Source organism: Hoplias malabaricus, chromosome 1 (genome assembly GCF_029633855.1).
Source record: "Hoplias malabaricus isolate fHopMal1 chromosome 1, fHopMal1.hap1, whole genome shotgun sequence".
NCBI lineage: Eukaryota > Metazoa > Chordata > Actinopteri > Characiformes > Erythrinidae > Hoplias > Hoplias malabaricus.
The window spans coordinates 49,948,768-49,968,920 of NC_089800.1; the positions used below are offsets into that span (position 1 = coordinate 49,948,768).

The 20,153-nt window shown below is 38.0% G+C and overlaps 1 protein-coding gene across 1 annotated transcript in view; it reads right to left on the bottom strand.

The window, feature by feature from the left end:
- Positions 1 to 20,153, bottom strand: part of gbe1b (glucan (1,4-alpha-), branching enzyme 1b) — a 128,669-nt gene that overhangs the window by 102,123 nt on the left and 6,393 nt on the right. Inside the window, exons 2-3 of the mRNA XM_066665916.1 lie at positions 6,675 to 6,844; positions 3,218 to 3,333 (exon numbers count right to left, since the gene is read on the bottom strand). Of these exons, the coding sequence (XP_066522013.1) occupies positions 3,218 to 3,333; positions 6,675 to 6,844 (286 nt within the window). The remainder of the gene's footprint in view (positions 1 to 3,217; positions 3,334 to 6,674; positions 6,845 to 20,153) is intronic.

Sequence of the window (20,153 nt, forward strand, 5' to 3'; positions counted from 1 at the left end):
CACTGCATAGTTTAAATGCAAAAACAAACTGATTTATCAGACTTTTACTGTGGAAAAAGCACAGTTTCCTCAACTTTTGTTAATGGAAGTCTTGCTGATGTTTCAAATCATGTGCAAACCTGTTAAGTTTAGCTTTTGGTGATTATTGTTTCCCTTTCTGATCAATTCTTTGATCAGAGACGTAGGGTTTCATCGTCTTTGGGGAAGTACAAACAGGAATGCTGCTTTTCCTCAATCCCTCCACATACCTTACTCTGAAATTTCTCATACACCCTAACTGTTGTTTTTACAGCTAAAACAGTACAAATCTTTTTACTCTCTTTCGAATTACTGACTGTCCACCTGTCTTGCCAGAGTCTGATGGAAGACTGACCACTGAGGTCTCTTACCACTTTATTCACAGAATTCTTCCTTCAGTTTTGAGTGAGGTTTTCCTTGCCACTGTTTAATGTGTTCGTGTGTTGTCACATTTCTGCCCATGCCTGGTGTTGTAAGTCAGCCAATCAAAATAATGGTCATCTGCATGTAAATGTCTTAAAGACTCAGTAAAAAACAGCTTAATTTTAAGAGCCAGTATGTGGCTGAAACATGGCACCATAAAAGCATGTTTTTGGTACATAAATCCAGTTACAATGCCTGCAAAATAGACATCAGCATACTTCAAAAATAAGTGTCCAGGCCACTGTTGGAACAAGCTAATTATCTTTTTTGATTAATGCTACCAAAGGCCAAGTAGCTTTCAATTATTATTAGCAATGCTAGCATGGCTAACACTGCAATGCAAGCATGTAATTAACATTAACGTTATGCTTGCTGTGCTGAAGCCTTTTAGGTTAAGCATGTTAGCCACATTTTGGCATCAAAGTGGCACTACAGGATTTTAGTGAAGGTGAGGTGTACACTCGCATCCACCCTAAACCCACCCACCTAAAAAAGTCTTTTATTATGTAAATGATCAATGAAAAATTGTTTCCTCATTTTGCTTCATGTGACTGTAAAGGCCTGGGACAGGAGACTGGCTGCAGGAATATCAGACGGTGTGCAGCATTGTTCTGTTGGAGGATAATCCAGTTTGCTGCGGTGGTCCGAGCCGGGCCGAGGGGCTAGCTGAGGTAGGAGCAGATGCCAGGGTCTGCATCTGCTTATCATCACCGGCCGCCTGACCCGCGCTGACAATAGCCGCCCGGCAGCCAAAAGAGCAGCTTACTCTTGCTGAGCGCCATCCAGAAAGAGAGAGAGAGAGAAAGAGAGACAGAGAGAGATGCCCTCACGTCATCCATCACACTCCAGCCTCCATCGCACAGTACACACCATGCAGTAGGTGGCGCTATTTAAAATGTCACTCTACACAAAGCTAGGCTGCACCACAGCCAAGAACTGACAAATGCCAGTGGAGACTGGTAAATGATGCCTGCACAAACTGGACTGCATTTTGGCAGCCATTTGAAGCTAGTAAAAGATATTCCTTGTTTGATTTGGAGTACATTACTCAACATGCTAAGAGGAGAATGCTAACTGCCCAACTGTATGCTAGCTAAACCTATAAGAAAGAGGACATCTCCTGGCCTCAGATCGCAGAGAAATCATCAAGGATTTAATTTGTTGTATTAAATATCTATTGATGATAAGGCCAGCACTTAGCAATATGGCTGCTTTATCTAAAATCTGAATAAATTGCATGTCAGGCTACTCACATCCCAAACAGCAGTATATCTAGAACGTCCAGAAACGTGGTCCTTGTTTCCACCTGTTGGCAGTTAAACTTCCACTTGTGTCAGGGTCTTGACCCGTTTTTAGGTTTTAAATGCATACAAGTGCTCCATAAATTTGTTTATTGCATCAAGACTTTTTGACTTTGTCAGGAACTTTTATTTAAACAAAATAATATTTTTTTTACCAAATTATAAAATGCTCTTATTAAAATTATGTTTTTTTCTGTTGTTAGGGTCAATTTCAACCCAGGTATTATTTAGATATAAAAACAAAAGCAATTGCCAAATCTGGACTCAAACACACTATACACCAGCAGCCTACAGCCAGCTCCTCCTACAACCACTCGAGCTTCAGTTAGGGGCTTCTGTCTTTGTCTGTTTCACAAAACAAGGAAAGACAGACATGTCCAGACACGTAAGGCCCAGTCAGTTTAGAGTTTGTGTTTTGTAGAGTGTACATCTCCAGTTTACAGTCTGCAACAATGAAAACTTAAAACCAATCCTTTCATGGATAAGGAAGAATAACAAGGTCAACAAGAGTTAAGAAACAAATTGGTTGATAATGAATTGTTTTTAGGGTGATCTTATGGCTGATTTAAGACACGGGTCAAAACCGACCCATTAACATAAGAGATGGTAACAGAAAGATAACACAGGAGGAAGGTTAAGTTGTTGAAAACACTGCCAGCTCCTAATGGAGTAAATCTGACGTTAGGCAATAAGTTCAGTTCCTGAAGTCCTAATCAATCAGACAGAACTTTGAGATGGAATCCTCAAGAATCTAAACTCGTGATGTTTCCAACCAAAAACTGACAATGAATTCTGACTATGTACTTAAAAATAAATAAATAAACAAAAAAATTAATAAAAGGATTAAATTACATAAAAATTTACTTAAAATGAAAACCATGTATTTATTGCAGAAACTTCGCATAATTAAGTCACCAAATGTTCATAATACTTAGCATGTAACGTCTGGAAAATGGAGTTAATAAATAAAATCTAAAAATAGTTATTGTCTGTTCTCACCCACTGTCTAGAATTCCCACCCACCGTCTATGTCTGCCCATCACACAAGAGTTAACAGTCTGGGAAGGTTTTCTGACATTGTTTGACAGCTTATTGTACTTGGTGGAAGGAGCTCTCCTCTGATACTTTTACGTGACCAAGCAGGCTCCCATGACTGGAGGGTATCATCCACAGAAAGCGAGACTAAATTCTAAACTTAATACCAGTGTTTAATCAGACCATGGGTGATAAAAGTAATGTACCCTGCTGAGATCTGAATTCATGGTCACAGATGACATAGCATAGTCAAACTTAGGTCTCAGTAATTGAAAACTTAGCCACACTTGCATACCAGTCTTATAATGAGCAGATGTTAAAGAAATCTCTGTAACAACATGGGTCAGTCCCATGTTGAGGAGTTTGCAGGTGATGGACAATAGCCTACTTAACTGTCCCCCTCAAACTGATGTAACCAAGGATAATAAACAAAGTCTTACCTTCAGTTTGGAATTGTGAGGGACAGCTGGTGTCTTGTCTTCTTTTGGTGGTATGTGCAGCTCCCATTTCCCAAACTCCATCTTTTTATATGGATGAGAGAATTTATCCCAGCCATCTTTTCAAAGCAAACACAAAGCTATATTAATTCCAAAACAGCTGCACTGCTATAGCTTTAAAAATGAATAAACATTTACCACGAGCAGAGAACACAGTAAAACCAAGTGATCTTCAACTGGAAATACTCAAGAGATAATAATATCACTGTCAAAATCAAGTCTGTTACTTGTATATTTACTTTAACTGATGTATTAATAATAATATTAAAATGTTAAATTAAGGACTATATATATATATATATATATATATAATAAATATGGCAACATTTATAGTATTGAATGGGAAATATATACACACATACTTGTATGAAAAATTTCATTTCCAATTTAAGACATTACTCACATTGTTACTGCCCATTGCAGAAATCACACATATTATATCTGTGAATCTTGTATATCTTGTATTTGTGAATTGTGGGCACATTTTATAGACTTCCATTCGTTATGTGAAGACATAGCATTACTTTTCCACAAATAATACTAACCTTAACCCAAGCCTAAAATATACAGTAATCTTAAAATATAAAGATTTATATTGTGGGGACCTGATGGTGTAAACAAGTCTGTGTTCCCCCTTGTTATACATTCCTGTCACACACACACACACCTGGTTCCTGGTTCCCAGGAATTACAGCCATTTTAACTGAAGTCTCTTCCATTTATAATGTACAAAGACCTACATTATTAACCTTTCACGCTGAGCACTTGGTTACAACGACTTTCACATTTAATGACTTTCTGATATCTGCAACCAACAGACATCATCTTCCCTGCTCCACTAGGCCTGTGCCCCAGCCACTTCTCAGTTTCTGCTTGGTTTAGAGGGCTTTGCCTTCAGAAATCTCTTCAGTAAGTGAAATGGAAGCTCAGTGGGGTTCCTGACATAAGATTGACTTGGCCAGTCAAGAACATTTCACTTTTTGGCCCTGGAAAACTCCAAGGCGCTTTAGTAATATTTTTCAGGTCACTGTCCTGCTGCAAGGTGAGATGCAATCCGCTGAGTTTTGAGGCATTTGGAGCAGTTACAGTGTTTCTGCTCACTTCAGAATCCATCCTGCTGCTGCCGTTGGCAGGAGCGTCATCAATAAAGATAACTGAACCACATCCACTGGCAGCTGCAGACACCATGCTTCATAGAGGTAGATATGTACAGTCTAAAGAAATGGTTCTTCAATGGTTCCTTAATAAAGGGAGTAAGACTATGAAGAACCTTTAACACTCAAAGAACATTTTAAATGCATAAATGATTGTTTCACTTGTTAAACACTTCTTTGCTATGAACTTTACATCATCTACCCCAGGGCCATGCTGGGAGAGAGGCTTAGAAGTGTGTTTTTGTGTTGAGTATTTCCTTAGTGATGCTGGTCGTTCTTCTCAAGGAACATCTGTGTGCACCTTCCATTGTTTGTTGTAGCTGCTTCCAAAAGTACAAATCATTTTCCACCTTTTAAAATACACCAACCATCCACTTCCAATACTGTTTTTTAAGATGTGTCTCACAAAAGATACTGCTTGTTAGTAGCCCTGTTTTCTCTTATAAATCTGAATCATTTTTGCAACAGCAGCTTTGGAAACATCTTTTCTTTCACTTAATTTTGCTCATTTTACTTTTGTCTGCAGATTGTCTCTCATTTCTAATTTCCTCACAACGATTAGTAACAACATGTATCTGATGCAGATTTAAGAAGTGTGGTCTTTGTATTTGCACATTGTTCTACATAGGTATAAAATAGTTATGCTCTACACTGCTAATGCGATACAAATATAAATGTTCTAAAATAAATCTGATGTGTAAAACCAATATTCTGTCTTTAAAAAAACTTTAATTCTTGATTATTAATTAACTGCATCGTCAGATTCTTTGAAAAATAAAGCATGGTGAAGAAACAGCTCTTTCTGGACTGAGGATTCAGGACTCAGGGATTTGTCCTAATTTGAATGCAAGAAACAGAGAGTATCATGTACTCTTTCTTCCGCAGAGATCACTGTACTCAGTTAAAGGAAAGTTTGAGAAGACAGATCCTCTGTGATGCCTGGCACTAATTTTATTTTATACACGATCCAAGATGCTCTTGATGTCTTCTCCCCCAACTTCTTGGCAGATGTACATAAAGCACTTTTATCTGCTATAACAAAAAGAGTCTAAACTGCGCTATCAAGTAAAACAATGACAGAATATATGGATAAAAGGTTTAGTTTGACTTTCATTGAACAGATATAGAGCACTTTAAAAATCTTGCTATACAACAATCAACCAGAAGATTAAACCCATATTGTGACGGTCCCCCTCATGCTGCTAAGAAAGCTCTGAGGGCATGGACTCCACAAAACCTCTGAAGATTTGCTATGCCATCTGTGCTATATACCTGTGTTAAGTCCTGGAAACTGCAAGGACGGGCCTCCAAGCATCAAACTTGTTTCTGAACTCTCTTTCAAGTTCCTCAAACTATTCCTGAACAATTACTGAATAATTTGGCCATAAAGGGATGTGCTTAGTCAGCAATAACAGGAGGTGGTACATAGCAAAGTAACATCCACATAAATACATGGACAGACCACTGCCCAGGGCATCACACTGCTTCTGCTGCATCCTGGTGCCATCTCCTCCCCAGGTAATCAATGCACACACATCTGGCCATCCAAGATCTGCTTTTAGAGTAGCTCTGACCCAGTTTCCTAGCCCACAGATTAACCGTTATCCAAGCTGTTCAGAACCTTACACATGACTGCTGCCATTGCAATGTTACAAACCTACTTGGCTATATATTAGTCGCTGTCCAATTAAAAAGTAGTATCTCCCAAAATAGTAACTTTACAGGAAAAGAAAATAATTTTCAATGGGTTTAAAATGTAAAAAAAAAAAGATTTTATTCCAAGTACTTTGGGAGTATTTCTATAGGTCCTTTCATCAAGAAATATTCACAAAGTGTGAAGGACCACTGCTGTGTTCAAATGATGTAGTAAACTAAAAACAGAGATACATGCTTTTAAATGGGACAGCAATGATACATATATTATATGCACACACACACCACAGCAGAATAATATTAAATGACCCAAATAATACATCTTCCAATGGATTTTAATGAGGCTCTGTGTTAGTGTTGTGCAATTTCAGTCGTTTTATTTTTAGGTCTCTGAAAGTATTTGGAAAGGAAACCTTGGGCTGTGTTGCACTGAAATGTGAAAGATAAAAACAGGAAGCCAGTGGAACTTCTAGGGCGGAAACTAAAATGCAACTAATTGATGCAATCTCATCAAGCAACCACTGCAATGAGGCTGAAAAAAATCTGACAGAATCCCCTTTAGGTGAGAAACGAAACCAGAAATGTGAACGTACTGAAGTCTCCAGTGAGGAAGAGTGCCTCGGCAGCCGGGGCCCACTCTTGAAAGACGAAGCTGTTGTCTGGTTGCCGGTGAGCACCAAAGCTCCAGTAGCTGCGTGTGAACTGATCAAAGCCTCCTTCTGCCTCCTCCAGGAGAGAAAGCTGCTTCTGGAACAGGCCATACCTTCCAAGCAAAGACAAGAAGATAGATGCACGTCAATAAAGAAGGATCGACTAGGACAAAATAAACTCACTATTCTCACCTTGACCACATGAAGGGCCTTGTAAATATTGTGAAAAATTAATACCGTTGATGTCCCCAGGCTTCAAGCAAGAAAACACATCAGTGGAAGCCTGGATTATGGAGTCCAAGGATGCTAAGTGTGGCACATGTTCTATTTATTAATAACAGAAAAAAAGAATGCTGAGAGACACTAGACATGAAGCTAATTTTGCATTCAAAAACACATACAGATTAACAAACTCGAACAAGCTTGATATTACATATTCAGGATTCATCATTTTTAAAAATCAACAAAACAACAGCCCAGAAGACAAACTAAAGCCCCTCCACCATACCTTCAGCAAAAACGCTGTAAAAACAAACAACCTCACAACTCAGATTACTTCAAGCTAGAATAAGATATTGTGTCTCTGTCAAATATCTACTTTTGGGTTTAAATATGTATCCAAACACACAACTTCACATATCTTCCAGTGTCAGAGCATGCTTTTGAAACTCAATCCTCTCAATACAACAGAGTATGACCTTTAGACTAATGCCCAGAGCTTTCCAAATAAATAAAGAAACAAGTCTATCACCAACCATTTCCATTGTATATATTCTATTGCTTGTTCTATCCCAGTGTACATGTTGCCAAGTGTATAATCCTAACGTTGATTTTCAGTAATGTAAAAACCATATGTTGAGGATATAGATTAAACAGGACTCTTTGTGGTACATTTAAAAAAAGAGAAAAATTTATAAAAAGAGAACTACTCACAAGATTTCCAAATTTTAGTTTGAACAAAAATTAATTTTTATTAACTAACAGTAAACAAAAAACAAACAAACAAAAAAAAACACAGCAGTAAGCTTTTTTGTTAGGTTAATATATCGGATAAATGGTCCAGTGGAAATGGTCCAAGTTTATTTTATATTACAGTTATATTTTTTACAGTAAATTCCATTAAAACCTTTCCTACTCATGTAAAATTACAGTTTTTGGGACGATATGCAACTACTGCCTTAAAACCCTTTGGTAGTCCATTTAAAGAATGAATACGTTTATGCCTTTATTGTCTATTTTAAAACATAAGATTAGAGCATGTTTAAATTTTAAAATGACATACTTTTCTGAAATATAGTGAAGCAAAATTTCCAAAAACGAAAAATATTAAAATAAAACTGTATTATTATGGAACTCCAGACACAACACGCCTGCAGTGCACAGCACTCACCAAAACATTTATCACATCCTCATAGGTTTAAGAAGCAGTTTTAAATAGACAGCTATATATCAAGCTCATTCAGCTATTCAAACCCAATATTAAAATTGAGTCCCAGTTGTTCATTATCTACTGTACTGCAGATTTTACACTGTACTTTTAATACAAGCTGTGTTACATGGCAGCCTTGAAAACAAAACCACAGCTCAGTTTCGCAATATGGACAAACAGATGAAATAAATAATCTCTTCCTTTGAAGCCTATCTGACCCTTGGACACAAGCTGTACCTGATCCTCAAAGTCAAGGCCATTATCAGAAATCCAGAGGCTGCAGATTGGACAGAGGATTTGCTTAGTGGCACCGCATAAAGTAGTGTTATTCTCTGCATGTCCACCGGCTTGTGTCCCAGATGATTAGAGTCTGGAGAAGATGTCCAAAACTGCATCTCAATCAGCCCGTCAAGGTGACTTCATAGGAAGCTGATTTCCAGCACAGTCATTACCGTAACTTGAACGGCTGTGGAATCAAAAGTTGGCCCAACCTGCTTATTAGTAATAATGAGTGCAGAACTGGCATAAACTGTGGCTGTCCTTGATATCCTTATCCAAGGAATAATAATATGACATATATTTTTCCCCATGCTTTCGATTGCCAAAAATTACATTTCAAAATAATGCTCTCTCCTTACTATTAATCTCATAGCACAAACGACATCAAACAACGAGATGATCTGGACCAACTATATAGAAGCTTAAATATTAGCATGCTAAATGCCAAGTGTGGGCTAGAGGAGTCGATGAAATTTGGATTTAGTGTTTTTATTTAAAATAAACCTGAGAAGAACTTCTAATAAGCCAAAACACCAATAATATTACGCACATGGATGGACACTATTAAGAAATAGCGTTCACTCTCTGAATCATGGCGAGAATGAAGCAAGCCAACAAGCCCTTCTTGCCCAGAAAACATGTTCTCAGACAATTCTGGGTCAAGGTAACAGTGTGGAGGTCTGACAAACTGCTCAACTGCACCAGCTGCATTTTTGTGATCCTTTACTTCAAGATTTCAAATCCTAAAACTGTTGTTATAAAATTCAGAGGATGTTTCTTCATCATTTGCTAGCTCTCCGGTGTCAGTGTCAGTAAATGGTTTAAAAATAAATAAATAAAATAAAAGTGGCTCAATCCAATGCTAGGCTTTCTCACACTCTTCTCACAGCAAAAAAACGGAAGACACCATCATATGTTGAAAAGCATGATAAAAGATGAGGATTGCATTTTTCCTGTTCCATAGGTGGGTAAAAGTGACTTATTTTTGCTTTTTCAAATTACTTAATATGGAACTCCAAATTCAGGAGATAACCAACATAATTCATGAATGTAAACACAGACTGAAAGTGCTAGAAAACCTATTCCTGGGTAATTCAATCAGTAAATAAAAACTTACAAACAAGTTTAACGTCAGGCATGTACAAACGACAGTTGTTTTTTCTCCCCTCAAACACACCATTCCACATTTGATTCTGAATGTAATCAAAGAGTTTCCCAGAATCGTTGACGTTCCCTTTAACAGACAACAGCCTCTGTACATTTTACACAGTGTACTCTAGTAAGGGCATGTCTTCTGTTTTAGTTCAGTCACAAAACTCTGGTAGAAAATATAATTTGCATATAATTAATGGCCCTAATTTAGTAATTGATTTTCAAAACTTGCTCAGTTAATTGCTTTAATCAAATAGTCATGGCCAGGCCTTGTATAAAGCCCCCAGCATTGGGCTGTGGACCTGTGTAACTGTGTAAATAATGAAGCACTATACAATACCTTTGGGATACGCTGGAGTGGAGTCATCTAACATCAGTAATGCTGAGTAATGCTCTTGTTCTGGAACACCTACAGATCCTCCAAGCTTATGTTTTCCAAACTACTTATTAATACCCTGCATTTCAGAAAGGCAATAAAGGCATTAACAAAATTTTTTTACGTCTTGAAGTTTAACCTGCAAGTGCCCTTGCTCTACATGTTTATTTCACACTGTCGATTCCTGGTGTTCACAGGTGCTGTACATTCTGAACTGTGAACTGCCAGCATAACATTTCAAGACATTTCCACAGGGCTGTCACACCACATTGTGATTCATGTCTCTTTCAAAGCCAGTGGTGGAAATGCAAAGCTGTACATAGTGCTGAAAAGAACCGGACAATTTAGATTTGTAATTTGTTTGTCCTCAATTAAAACGCCCAAGTGTGTTTACAAGAAAATCAATTATATACACTCCGGTGTAAGTTTTCCCAACTTATGCCGCACAGCAGTTAACATTTTTCCCCCTTTTCAGCCCCCACACATCATGTCTAAGCTCAGCGCTTTACTAATTCAGGTGCTCATACACATTTTTATTAAGCACCTCATCAAAACTATGATCAATTCTGGGTATGTGCTGTTCGCTTGTTCCTTCAGAACTTTCTGGGAATTCACATCAGTAAAATTATAATGAACTTGTCTTTAGTGCTTTTTTTTTTTTTTTACACACTCCTTATACACCCGTTGTGGAAAATGTACAATTTTGCACACACAATCTGTACAATATTCATAGAACTGTAGGGAACGAAACAGTGATCTGAAGCAGCTGCACATGAGCCCAAGAGCACTAGTCTTTATGCCAATCATGGACTAGCAAGGTATAAAAAGTTGCATCCTCTGGAGGCTTTGACATGAGTTGGAGTGGTGCTTGTGATCTACACCAAATAATCCAAAATCATTAGTCATGGCAAGGCTCCATCATCTAATAACACTTTCCTAGAAGAGTAGATGTTTTACTGCAGTAAAAGATGGACACACCAGTTAAGAACCTTGGACACCATGTTAAACTTTGTATTTCCATTCATGATGTTTTAAGGCTCCGGTTCCTCCCAGAGTCCAAAAACACACGTTGGAAGTTGGATTGGTGCTCAAAGTGTCCAAAGATGTGAGTGTTTGAGTGAATGTGTGTGTTGCCCTGTGAAGGACTGGCGCCTCCTCCAGGGTGTGTTCCTGCCTTGTGCCCAATGATTCTGGGTAGGCACCGGACCCACCGTGACCCTGAACTGAATAAGTGCTTACAGACATTAATGAATTAATGTCTGTAATTAATGAATTAATGAATGAATTAATAAATAATCAAATAAATCAAATATAGTGTCATTTAAACTGGAAGACCAAATATTACTGTAAAATAAAGTGTCCTGAAGAGGAAACAACGTTGAACGGGTTAAAAAGAAAACCCTTTGCTGTATGTTAAAGATATTTGGATACAAACACATTAATTTCCTTTATGATCCAAAGCTTCTTCTGTCCCTTCTCCTGCAAGTACGTCTTCAACAGAATCAGATTGAAGGTCGCCAAGCTCATGTTTACACTCGAGGTATTCCACAATCCTCCAGGCTGGTAATGAAAGGGTCCATCACCCACCAACCCTAAGATAAGCACTCGTCAACATCAGCAAAATAGGATTTAAATTCCTGTCGGAGCAAGGTCATGTGCTGGAAAACGCCGGCAGGCATGAAGATGCTCTCACAGAGACACTGGGAAATTTCATCAAGAGTGCAAAGCATTGTAGCTCACGACTTTCAACCTACATTACTGCGCAAAAGGCATAGACCATCCTTCAGTTTGAAATACAAGTTACTTTAAGGTGAAGTTCACATTTGTAATCAAAATACACTTTTTATGAAATTGAGAAGATATTTCCTCTTCATTTGCTAGCTCTTATATCTGTTTGCATGCTCAAAAATGGTCTGTGTTTATTCTCTCTCACTCTCTCATACTGGAAGCCTGTACTAGCATTTCTCCTGTGGTGTTGCTATCAGTGTGTGAGAAGAGGGTTGCATTGACAATCCAACACAACGGGCAGCACTTTGAACACATTTTATAAGTGGTCAGAAACTTGTAAATAACTCATGAAAGAATAAAGTTACGTTAAAACCAAGCCATTGTTTTTCTTGTGAAATTCCCAATATGTTTGATGTGTCACATGATCCTCTTCCCATTGAAAAAACAAAGGTTGGATCCAAAATGGCCACCACGGTCACCACCCATCTTGAAAAAGTTTCCCCCCTCCCATGTACTAATGTGCCACAAACAGGAAGTTAATATCACCAACCACTCCCATTTTATTAAGGTGTATCCATATACATGGCCCACCCTGTAGACTTGTTTTTGCCATTTCAGATCACTTAAGGTGGAAATGTCTCCAAACTTGGGTGACGGCTAACTGCATTAGCGAAAGTGCTACAAAACTAAACAACTCAAGTTACAAATTAGTTTCAGTGGTAATTCAAACAGTGAATAAAAAACACACAGTTACAAAGTTACACTTCCGCTGCGTACAAACAGTCATTTTTCGATTTTGCCTCAAACACACCTTTCCACATTAAAAGACGCACTTAGCATAGAACTGTGCTTCCCCACAAACACAGAAGTTCCCTTTAAGGTTTTCCTGAGATAAGGAAATGACAAAAAGAAATATATTTGCTACTCAGTCTAAAGTCTTTGGGTAATGGACTGACTGCCCCAGAGCCCAGACCTTAACATCTCAGGAGGTGAACTGAGGTATGATTTCCACAAAGCAAAATGCAAATTAATGAAGGCAATAAATTGTACAGAAACTAAACACTGAATATTACATTCATTGTGGCGGAAAAATTACATTCTTAAGCTTAAAGGTTGTGTTGACAGGAAATTTATGAAGGTCTGCCTCTGACATTTGGACAGTACCATACCAGTATTGCAGAAAACTATAACACAACAAGGATTAACAAACAATATACTGCCAGTCCCAAGTGGCTACTCCTTAGATGTTTTTCCAACCTTGTATTTCAGCCTGCGTACCACAGCGTCAAGAGGGTCTCTACACAACATGATGTTAGACCTGGAGGGAAAGAATGTAGGTGCTTGTTTGTCTCAATGCAGAGAGTAAATATGTCTGCTAGATATGACTCTTTAATTCAAAATTTATACGTTAGCTGCTCTGACAGTATGTGGAGGTTGTCTCCGGGGTATTCCGGCACCGACTCCTGCAGTTCCAGAAACACCCTTGCATCGGAACCCTTTGATGTGCTTCATCTTTCTATTGCTGGGTAGATGTGTTTCTCAGACAATTTACACTTGATGAAGTTTGGAGAACTGACTGAAGTGACTACACTTATATGTGCACATTGTTCCACGGGCTAGAGCAGCAAAAAGGTAACCTGATCAACCTGATTCCCACATAAATGTAGCAGCTTAAAGTTTCTTAGGAGGAGAGGTTTCCAAAAGTCAACACAGCTCCCTTGGGTTCTTAATAAAAAACTGTCATGACAGGCTTTGGGCAAAGTACCACAAGGAACAAACAACACAGCATCTGATTAATCGCATCTGGGGAACCACCCCCCCAGGTTTCTTTCTTCTGGACAATATGGCCAACATTAAATCATTATATATTTCCTAATTTCAAGACAATATAATTTTGATATCGATATGAACAATCAAATAATTAAAAAAAGCCACAGAAGAACTGAAAGCAACATGACAGCACCATCAAACATAAACCTCTTGGCTTTGTCAATATTACGATTATTAAACTAACTTTAAAATTAAGTGCAATGAACTGATGGCAGGGCCCTGTAATGAAATTCAGTCAGTGATAGATGCTGTAAATAATATTGAAATTGTGTAAAAAAAAAAAATGACATCATTGTTATTGAAACATATTTTATGTGATATATATTGATAATGAATCATTGTCCAGCCCCATTTTCATGACATTTAATAATAAGTAAAATCATTTCTCTGCGCTCCTTCTGTTCGTTTTGCTATGTTTTACTTTCTCTTTACGCTGTCACATAAACCCAGCTCCAGATCTGTGACTGGTGAAACTCAGACGAGGAGGAGGGGCCATTCTAAGGTGTCTGCATTCTTCATGAAATACAGCAAAAAGTCAGAACCACTCTCTGACCCTAACTAGGTTTTAGTTCACACTTTGTGGGAGCTCCAGATCCCAAAATTAATGTACTAATTAGGGCTGGAACCAAATAGTTGGCTATTCTGATATGTGCTCATTGAGTAGGTATTCAGTTTCAATTTGTAATTTTGAGATTGCCATTTCTTTTCTTCTGAATCTAAGCTATCAATAAATACAATGTTGCACCCCACCCATTTTGAGACTCTCCAGAGCTAAAAACAGCCCTCAGCTCTGCTCCCAGAAAGCTACCTCTCCACCCACATTCAGGCTGATCATCATAAAGCTCCTAGTAGGAATGAACCTAAAATAACCTAACACACAATGAACAAATACCCCCATCCTCCCAAGGCATTCAAATATTCACTGAATATTACTGGTGAAGCACAGAAGCCCCAAAAATGTTATTTGGGACAGCCCTAGCGCTAACGCACTGAAAAAGTAATGTTCTCATAATATGTTCATTTTGAAACTGCAAGCATTAATCAGTATAAGGACTGATGTCTGTGTAATACAATTCTACTTTGGCATTCTGGTCCTATTCTGAAATGATAAACCTTAAAGCATGGTTTCCCAGACAGGGATTAAGACTAGTCCTGGTCTACACAGCATTTTGAATGGTGATTACCATTGAAAGGAGGATATAGACCAGGACAGGGCTTACTCTGTATCTGGGAAAACACCCATAAAATTTAAAAAAGTGTAACAAATCACACAAAAACACACAGACAAAACAGAATGAAAATAAAAACAAAGGAAAAAGTAACTAAATATGAGTGGATTTTTCTACACATTCATTTCTTGAGTAGAAGGGGAAGTATTACATTCAGAAAATACTTCTGTTTAACAGGTTTGTTGGAGAGCACTAACTGCCAATTCTGTTGCATCACCTTGGCTTAGGGCAAAGGCTATTGGACCCAGAGAGAGCAAGGCCAACTGCAACTGCAGATAATGTCACTGTCACACAGCTCCAGAGACCTGGAGGTAGAGGGTTCAAGTCCCGCTCCGGGTGACTGTCTGTGAGGAGTGTGGTGTGTTCTCCCTGTGTCTGCGTGGGTTTCCTCCCACGGCCCATAAAAAACACACATTCTTAGGTGGATTGGTGACTCAAAGTGTCCGTAGGTGAGTGTGAGTTGTGTCACCCTGTGAAGGACTGGCGCCCCCTCCAGTGTATGATCCCACTTTGAATCATACACTGATTCCGGATAGGCTCCGGACCCACCGCGACCCTTGATAAGCACTTAGAGACAATGAATGAATGAATAACCCAAGGAATGCTACTTACTCCCAATAAAACAGCAAGCCTGGAGCGTCTGTGGCCGAGATTAGGTTTGATTAGATTAGGTCCAATGTCATGCTGCAGGAAACATTTTGCAAAATATGACAGTAAAGTGTTGGACTATGGAAGTCAATCCATAGACTACACCATCCTTCATGGAATTCGCAGAGATTATTGAGCCATGGTCAGTTTGCAACCAGATTAACGTTGTGCTGACTCTTAGATACAAGGTATGAGTACAGAGCTGTAAAATGTCTTGGCCAGTATTTGTTGTGTTTAGATGTAGGAAAGGCTTTAAAATCATCATCAATACACTGTTCATAAATTAAGCAGAAGGTCTAATGTGCCTCTGTGATGGTTTCATCCTCCTGCATGAATACAAACTGCGAAAGGAACTTCCAAAAACTTTTTGTGCAGCTTGGCAAGTTCCAGCTCAATCATTTCAGTATTCTCCGAGAGTGAGACATGTGCTCACTTCATCCACCTGGGTCACAATTTTACCGCAGTCAGTTTTGACAAGCTGCTCTCCAGTACTGTATTCCTCTTGAGCTTTGGCTAACAGGAGTGAACACTTAAAAGATGCCCAGACCCATGCCCTTTCAATTGCATTCTGGAAACCTATAGATTTTTAAGACAGAGCTCGTTATATTATTTCTAAAAAAGAGGCCCTACCCCTAAATATAACCTTTGTCAAATATTTTTGTTGTTGTTGACTTGGTTCTCTTGCATTTGCTGAACCATATCGTCACCACAATTCTTAGCAAAACCCTTATTAGGATTTTGCGACACGTAAAAGGAGACAAGTCATTTTACAGCTCAAATGTAATATTTTTACAATTTTGATTCATAAATCAAAATTATACTCACTGACATGAAACAATCACTCTACTGAAAAATGAGATGAAAGAATCTTTTATGCATTGCTTCACAAGCTGTAATATATCGGAGTGAGGAAAAGATCCAAAGATAGAACTGAAGAAAAGGCAGTGAATTGGTCTTTGTATGCAGATTTAGATAATGATTTCTTCTGAGATCAAGTAGAAGTTGTTGCGCCATGTATAAAATCTTATTTTTGCAATCTCAAACCAGACCATATCCACCGAGAGGGGGCTCTGATCATAGGTTGGGAAACTCCATGTAACTGAAAGAATTTCCCAGTAAATTATCTACTAAGCAGGTGTAGAAACATAGCAGAGAAATTGCACTCTGGTCCAATAGTCCTGTCAGTCAGAGACTTACAAAATTCAAAATTTGCTACCACACAAAATATTTAAATATTTGCCCTTCAAGAAACAGCCATTATACTGACACTTAGTGTCCTGGATGCATCAGAGATTCTGTACTAAACCTCTATTATATTAACTGACATATAAGTACTCACTATAAGAGGTGTGTAACAGCTATAGTATTCACACACACTATCTGTAACCGCTTATCCAGTTCAGGGTTACGGTGGGTCCGGAGCCGACTTGGAATCATTGGAGTCACCAATCCGTGGGAGGAAACAAAATATGCTCAGAAAATCATACTGTAAATTAATCGCAATAAAATACTGCTAAGACCTCACTTTAGGAAAGCCACATTTTCATAAACAGCAATCTACTTCACTGAGTTTAAGCAATCATCAAACAACCTAGAAATGTCTGCGTAAGATCCACAATTCACATGTGGGAACAGAGGTACACACCATTACATCTCCAGATTACAATCCTGTGCAGTGTGAACTCTAACAGCAGTAACGTGAATAATTATCTGACACACTTGTCCATAAACTGGAATTCCACTGCACATCTGTAGACTCAGTGAAAGAAATCAGAAGAAACTTCAGCAATAGCCCAAGTCTAAAAACAAAACTAGAGTCCAGATTCATGCTGATGAAATCCAAACCTCTTGATTTATTGCCAGCAGTTTGTAAGTATTGGGCTTAGCTCATCTATTATCTGCACAGGTGTTCAGTGTAGGCCTGAGTGAAGAGAACAGCTGGAGGAGTTGTATGATCTAACCCTGAAAAACACAGCCAAGCCGACATGGCCAGCATTCTACTAAGGCCGGCATTTTACTGCAGTCAAGACCTTGGCATTACCCAGGATTCTCCTGTTTGCTCTTTGACACTTCGCCACACTGTAACTTGGTAAGGCCAGTGCACCTCAAACGCAAAGGACATGTTGCCATTAATAAACACACACCCAAATAAGTGAGAGGGTCAAGTAGATATTAAGAAAACACAAACATGACTGCTTGTAAATAAGTGAGTCTCCAAATCAAAAATTAGGTAAAAACAAACCAAAAAAAAAAAACACAAGTAGTTTTAAAGAAGCCGTCAGTCATTCTCTCCAAAGATTTGTCTTTATGTTTTAATTAACAGTCATTATCCTGACACCTTGAGGCCTGGATGTAACAGATGTAACATAGATTCTGAAAATAATTTTTACACATGGCCACCTTTTGAGGACCTGCTCTTTGGAGCATAAACTTCATTCAGTGACTACAAAGCAATGCTACTCTTCGTCTAACCTGAGGTAAAATGTTAAAAATAATCACTTTCATTTATACTGATTACTACTTTTTTGTAATAATTAAAAAAAAAAAAAAAAACTAAACTGCAAGCTGCAGTCAAACTAGTCATTTACAGTTTGCATTGCCTTCCAAAGTGGCCCTGCCAGAAGCGGAATCAAAACAAATCTTCCATATTGGTGCAGTTAGCAAGCTCCTAAATCACTAAATATAAAGGGTAACAAGGAATAGTCAACATAATATATCAGGTAATTATATACTCATGAGTGTATTCTGTGCTCACTGACCTTTAGCCAAAAAATAAAGATAACTTAGAGCTACACTAATGGGAAAGCTTTAGCCTAGATATTGAACATTTCTGTGAGATCTGATGGCATTCATCCATGTAAATATAAGTGAATCCAGGTACTGATATTACTTGATTAGTTCTGGATCACAAAAGCCACTTCAATTCCCAGAGGTCGTGGAAGGTAATAGTGTGAAGAGTGAAAAGTATATAGAATTATATACGAATAATGATACAGCTAGTCTCTCATCAAAATATTTGTGAGGGGAGACTAAATGACAATTTGTTTGTGACCACAGTAGATTGTTCAGTCACTGTAGAGGCAAGGTCATTTATTAGAGACGACTTTTATAATGAACGCCTGGAAACAGCTATCCACAAATACTGCATAGTATGCAGATAAAGAGAAAGCTTTATGGTTTAAAGGCAACATTCACATTTGTAATAATAAAATAAAAACACCATAATTTTTCTGAATTTTTTCACCATTTGCTTCTCTCTCTCAGCAATTGAGAGAACACCAAACGTTGAAAAGCACGACCCAAAATGAGGATATTACTCTATTCCTGCACTGTAGGTGGGTAAAATTGACTTATTTTTGCTATTTCGGATCACTTAAGGTGGAAATGTCTCCACAACGGCTAATTGCATTAGCGAAAGTGCTACAAAAGTTAAAAAAAAAAAACACTTGAGTTTCAGTGGTAATTCAAACAGTGAATAAAATCTTACAGAGAAGTTAACCTTCAGCCATGTTCAAACATGTTTTTTCCTCTCAAACACAATGTTCCACCTTAAAAGACCCTTAGGCTACATCCACACAGCAGGTAAGTAGGCCAAATCTGATCTGTTTGTCATAAGTGACACTAGGGCTGGACAATAATTCAATATCAATATATATTGCAATATAAAGTGTTATATAAAAAAAAAACAAGGATATGACTTTTAAACACATTTTCAATATACATTATTTGCAGCATCTACCACTGGCTGAATGTCATTACAGGGTGATGCCCAATTCACTGCCCTCAGATTTAAAGTTAGTTAAAAATGATTAATATTGACAAAGCCATGAGGTTTATGTTTGAGGGTCATTTTCGTTTTCATTTGAGGTGTTAAGAACATGGAAATGGCCTGGTCAAAGCATTTTGTAAAAAAAATATTGGGAAACAAAAACATTTATGAGAAAACATGTGTGGAGTGTTTTTTATAAAACAAACATGAGAAGAGCTTCTTTTTTAGCAGTTCTATATAGGCTTTATATTGTTCATGTTGGTATGAAGCAGAATAAATATGGACTATTGAAATATTAAACTCATTATATCAGCTATTTGGAAACCTTGTGTTTGCGAGAGACCTGGGAAATGTATGCTAAAAGTGAAAGAAACATCAGTTCATGCGTTAATATTCTTTACAGTATTTTATACACTGTTTTAACATTGAGCTCATTTGGAACATAGGGAGGCTTTGTGACACAGCGCTGCACAGTAAAGCACCAGTCCAGTCCCAACCCTTCATTTCAAAACCAAAAGTGCTTTATATGAAATTAACAGATATTTCCTTTTGCTCAGCGCCTAAAGCATCATCCTTTTGCAAATGCGGTTCAGTTTAGGAGCATGATCTGTTCAGACTGATGTCAGATATCACATGTCACATTCTATAGGCAGTGAACAGCAGAAAAAAAAAAAAACAGATTTGGGCCACTTTGACCTGCTGTGTGAACGTTGCCTCAGTTTCTGAATGTAAACAACCAGGGAGTACTGCGTTTACCTACAATCATAGACCTTCCCTTTATGCTGGTGGTTACTGGTGATATTTCTACATGAGGTGACCACAGAAATAAAACTCTTCAGTGTCATGTTAGTTTCCTGATTACTTTGTATAGTGCATGGTGCCGCTTGTCTAGATGTCTAACTCTTTGCATCACATTACTGCGCTACATGCAGGAAAATATCTTCATCACTACGATCAATAAAAAAAAAAAAAAAAAACTACA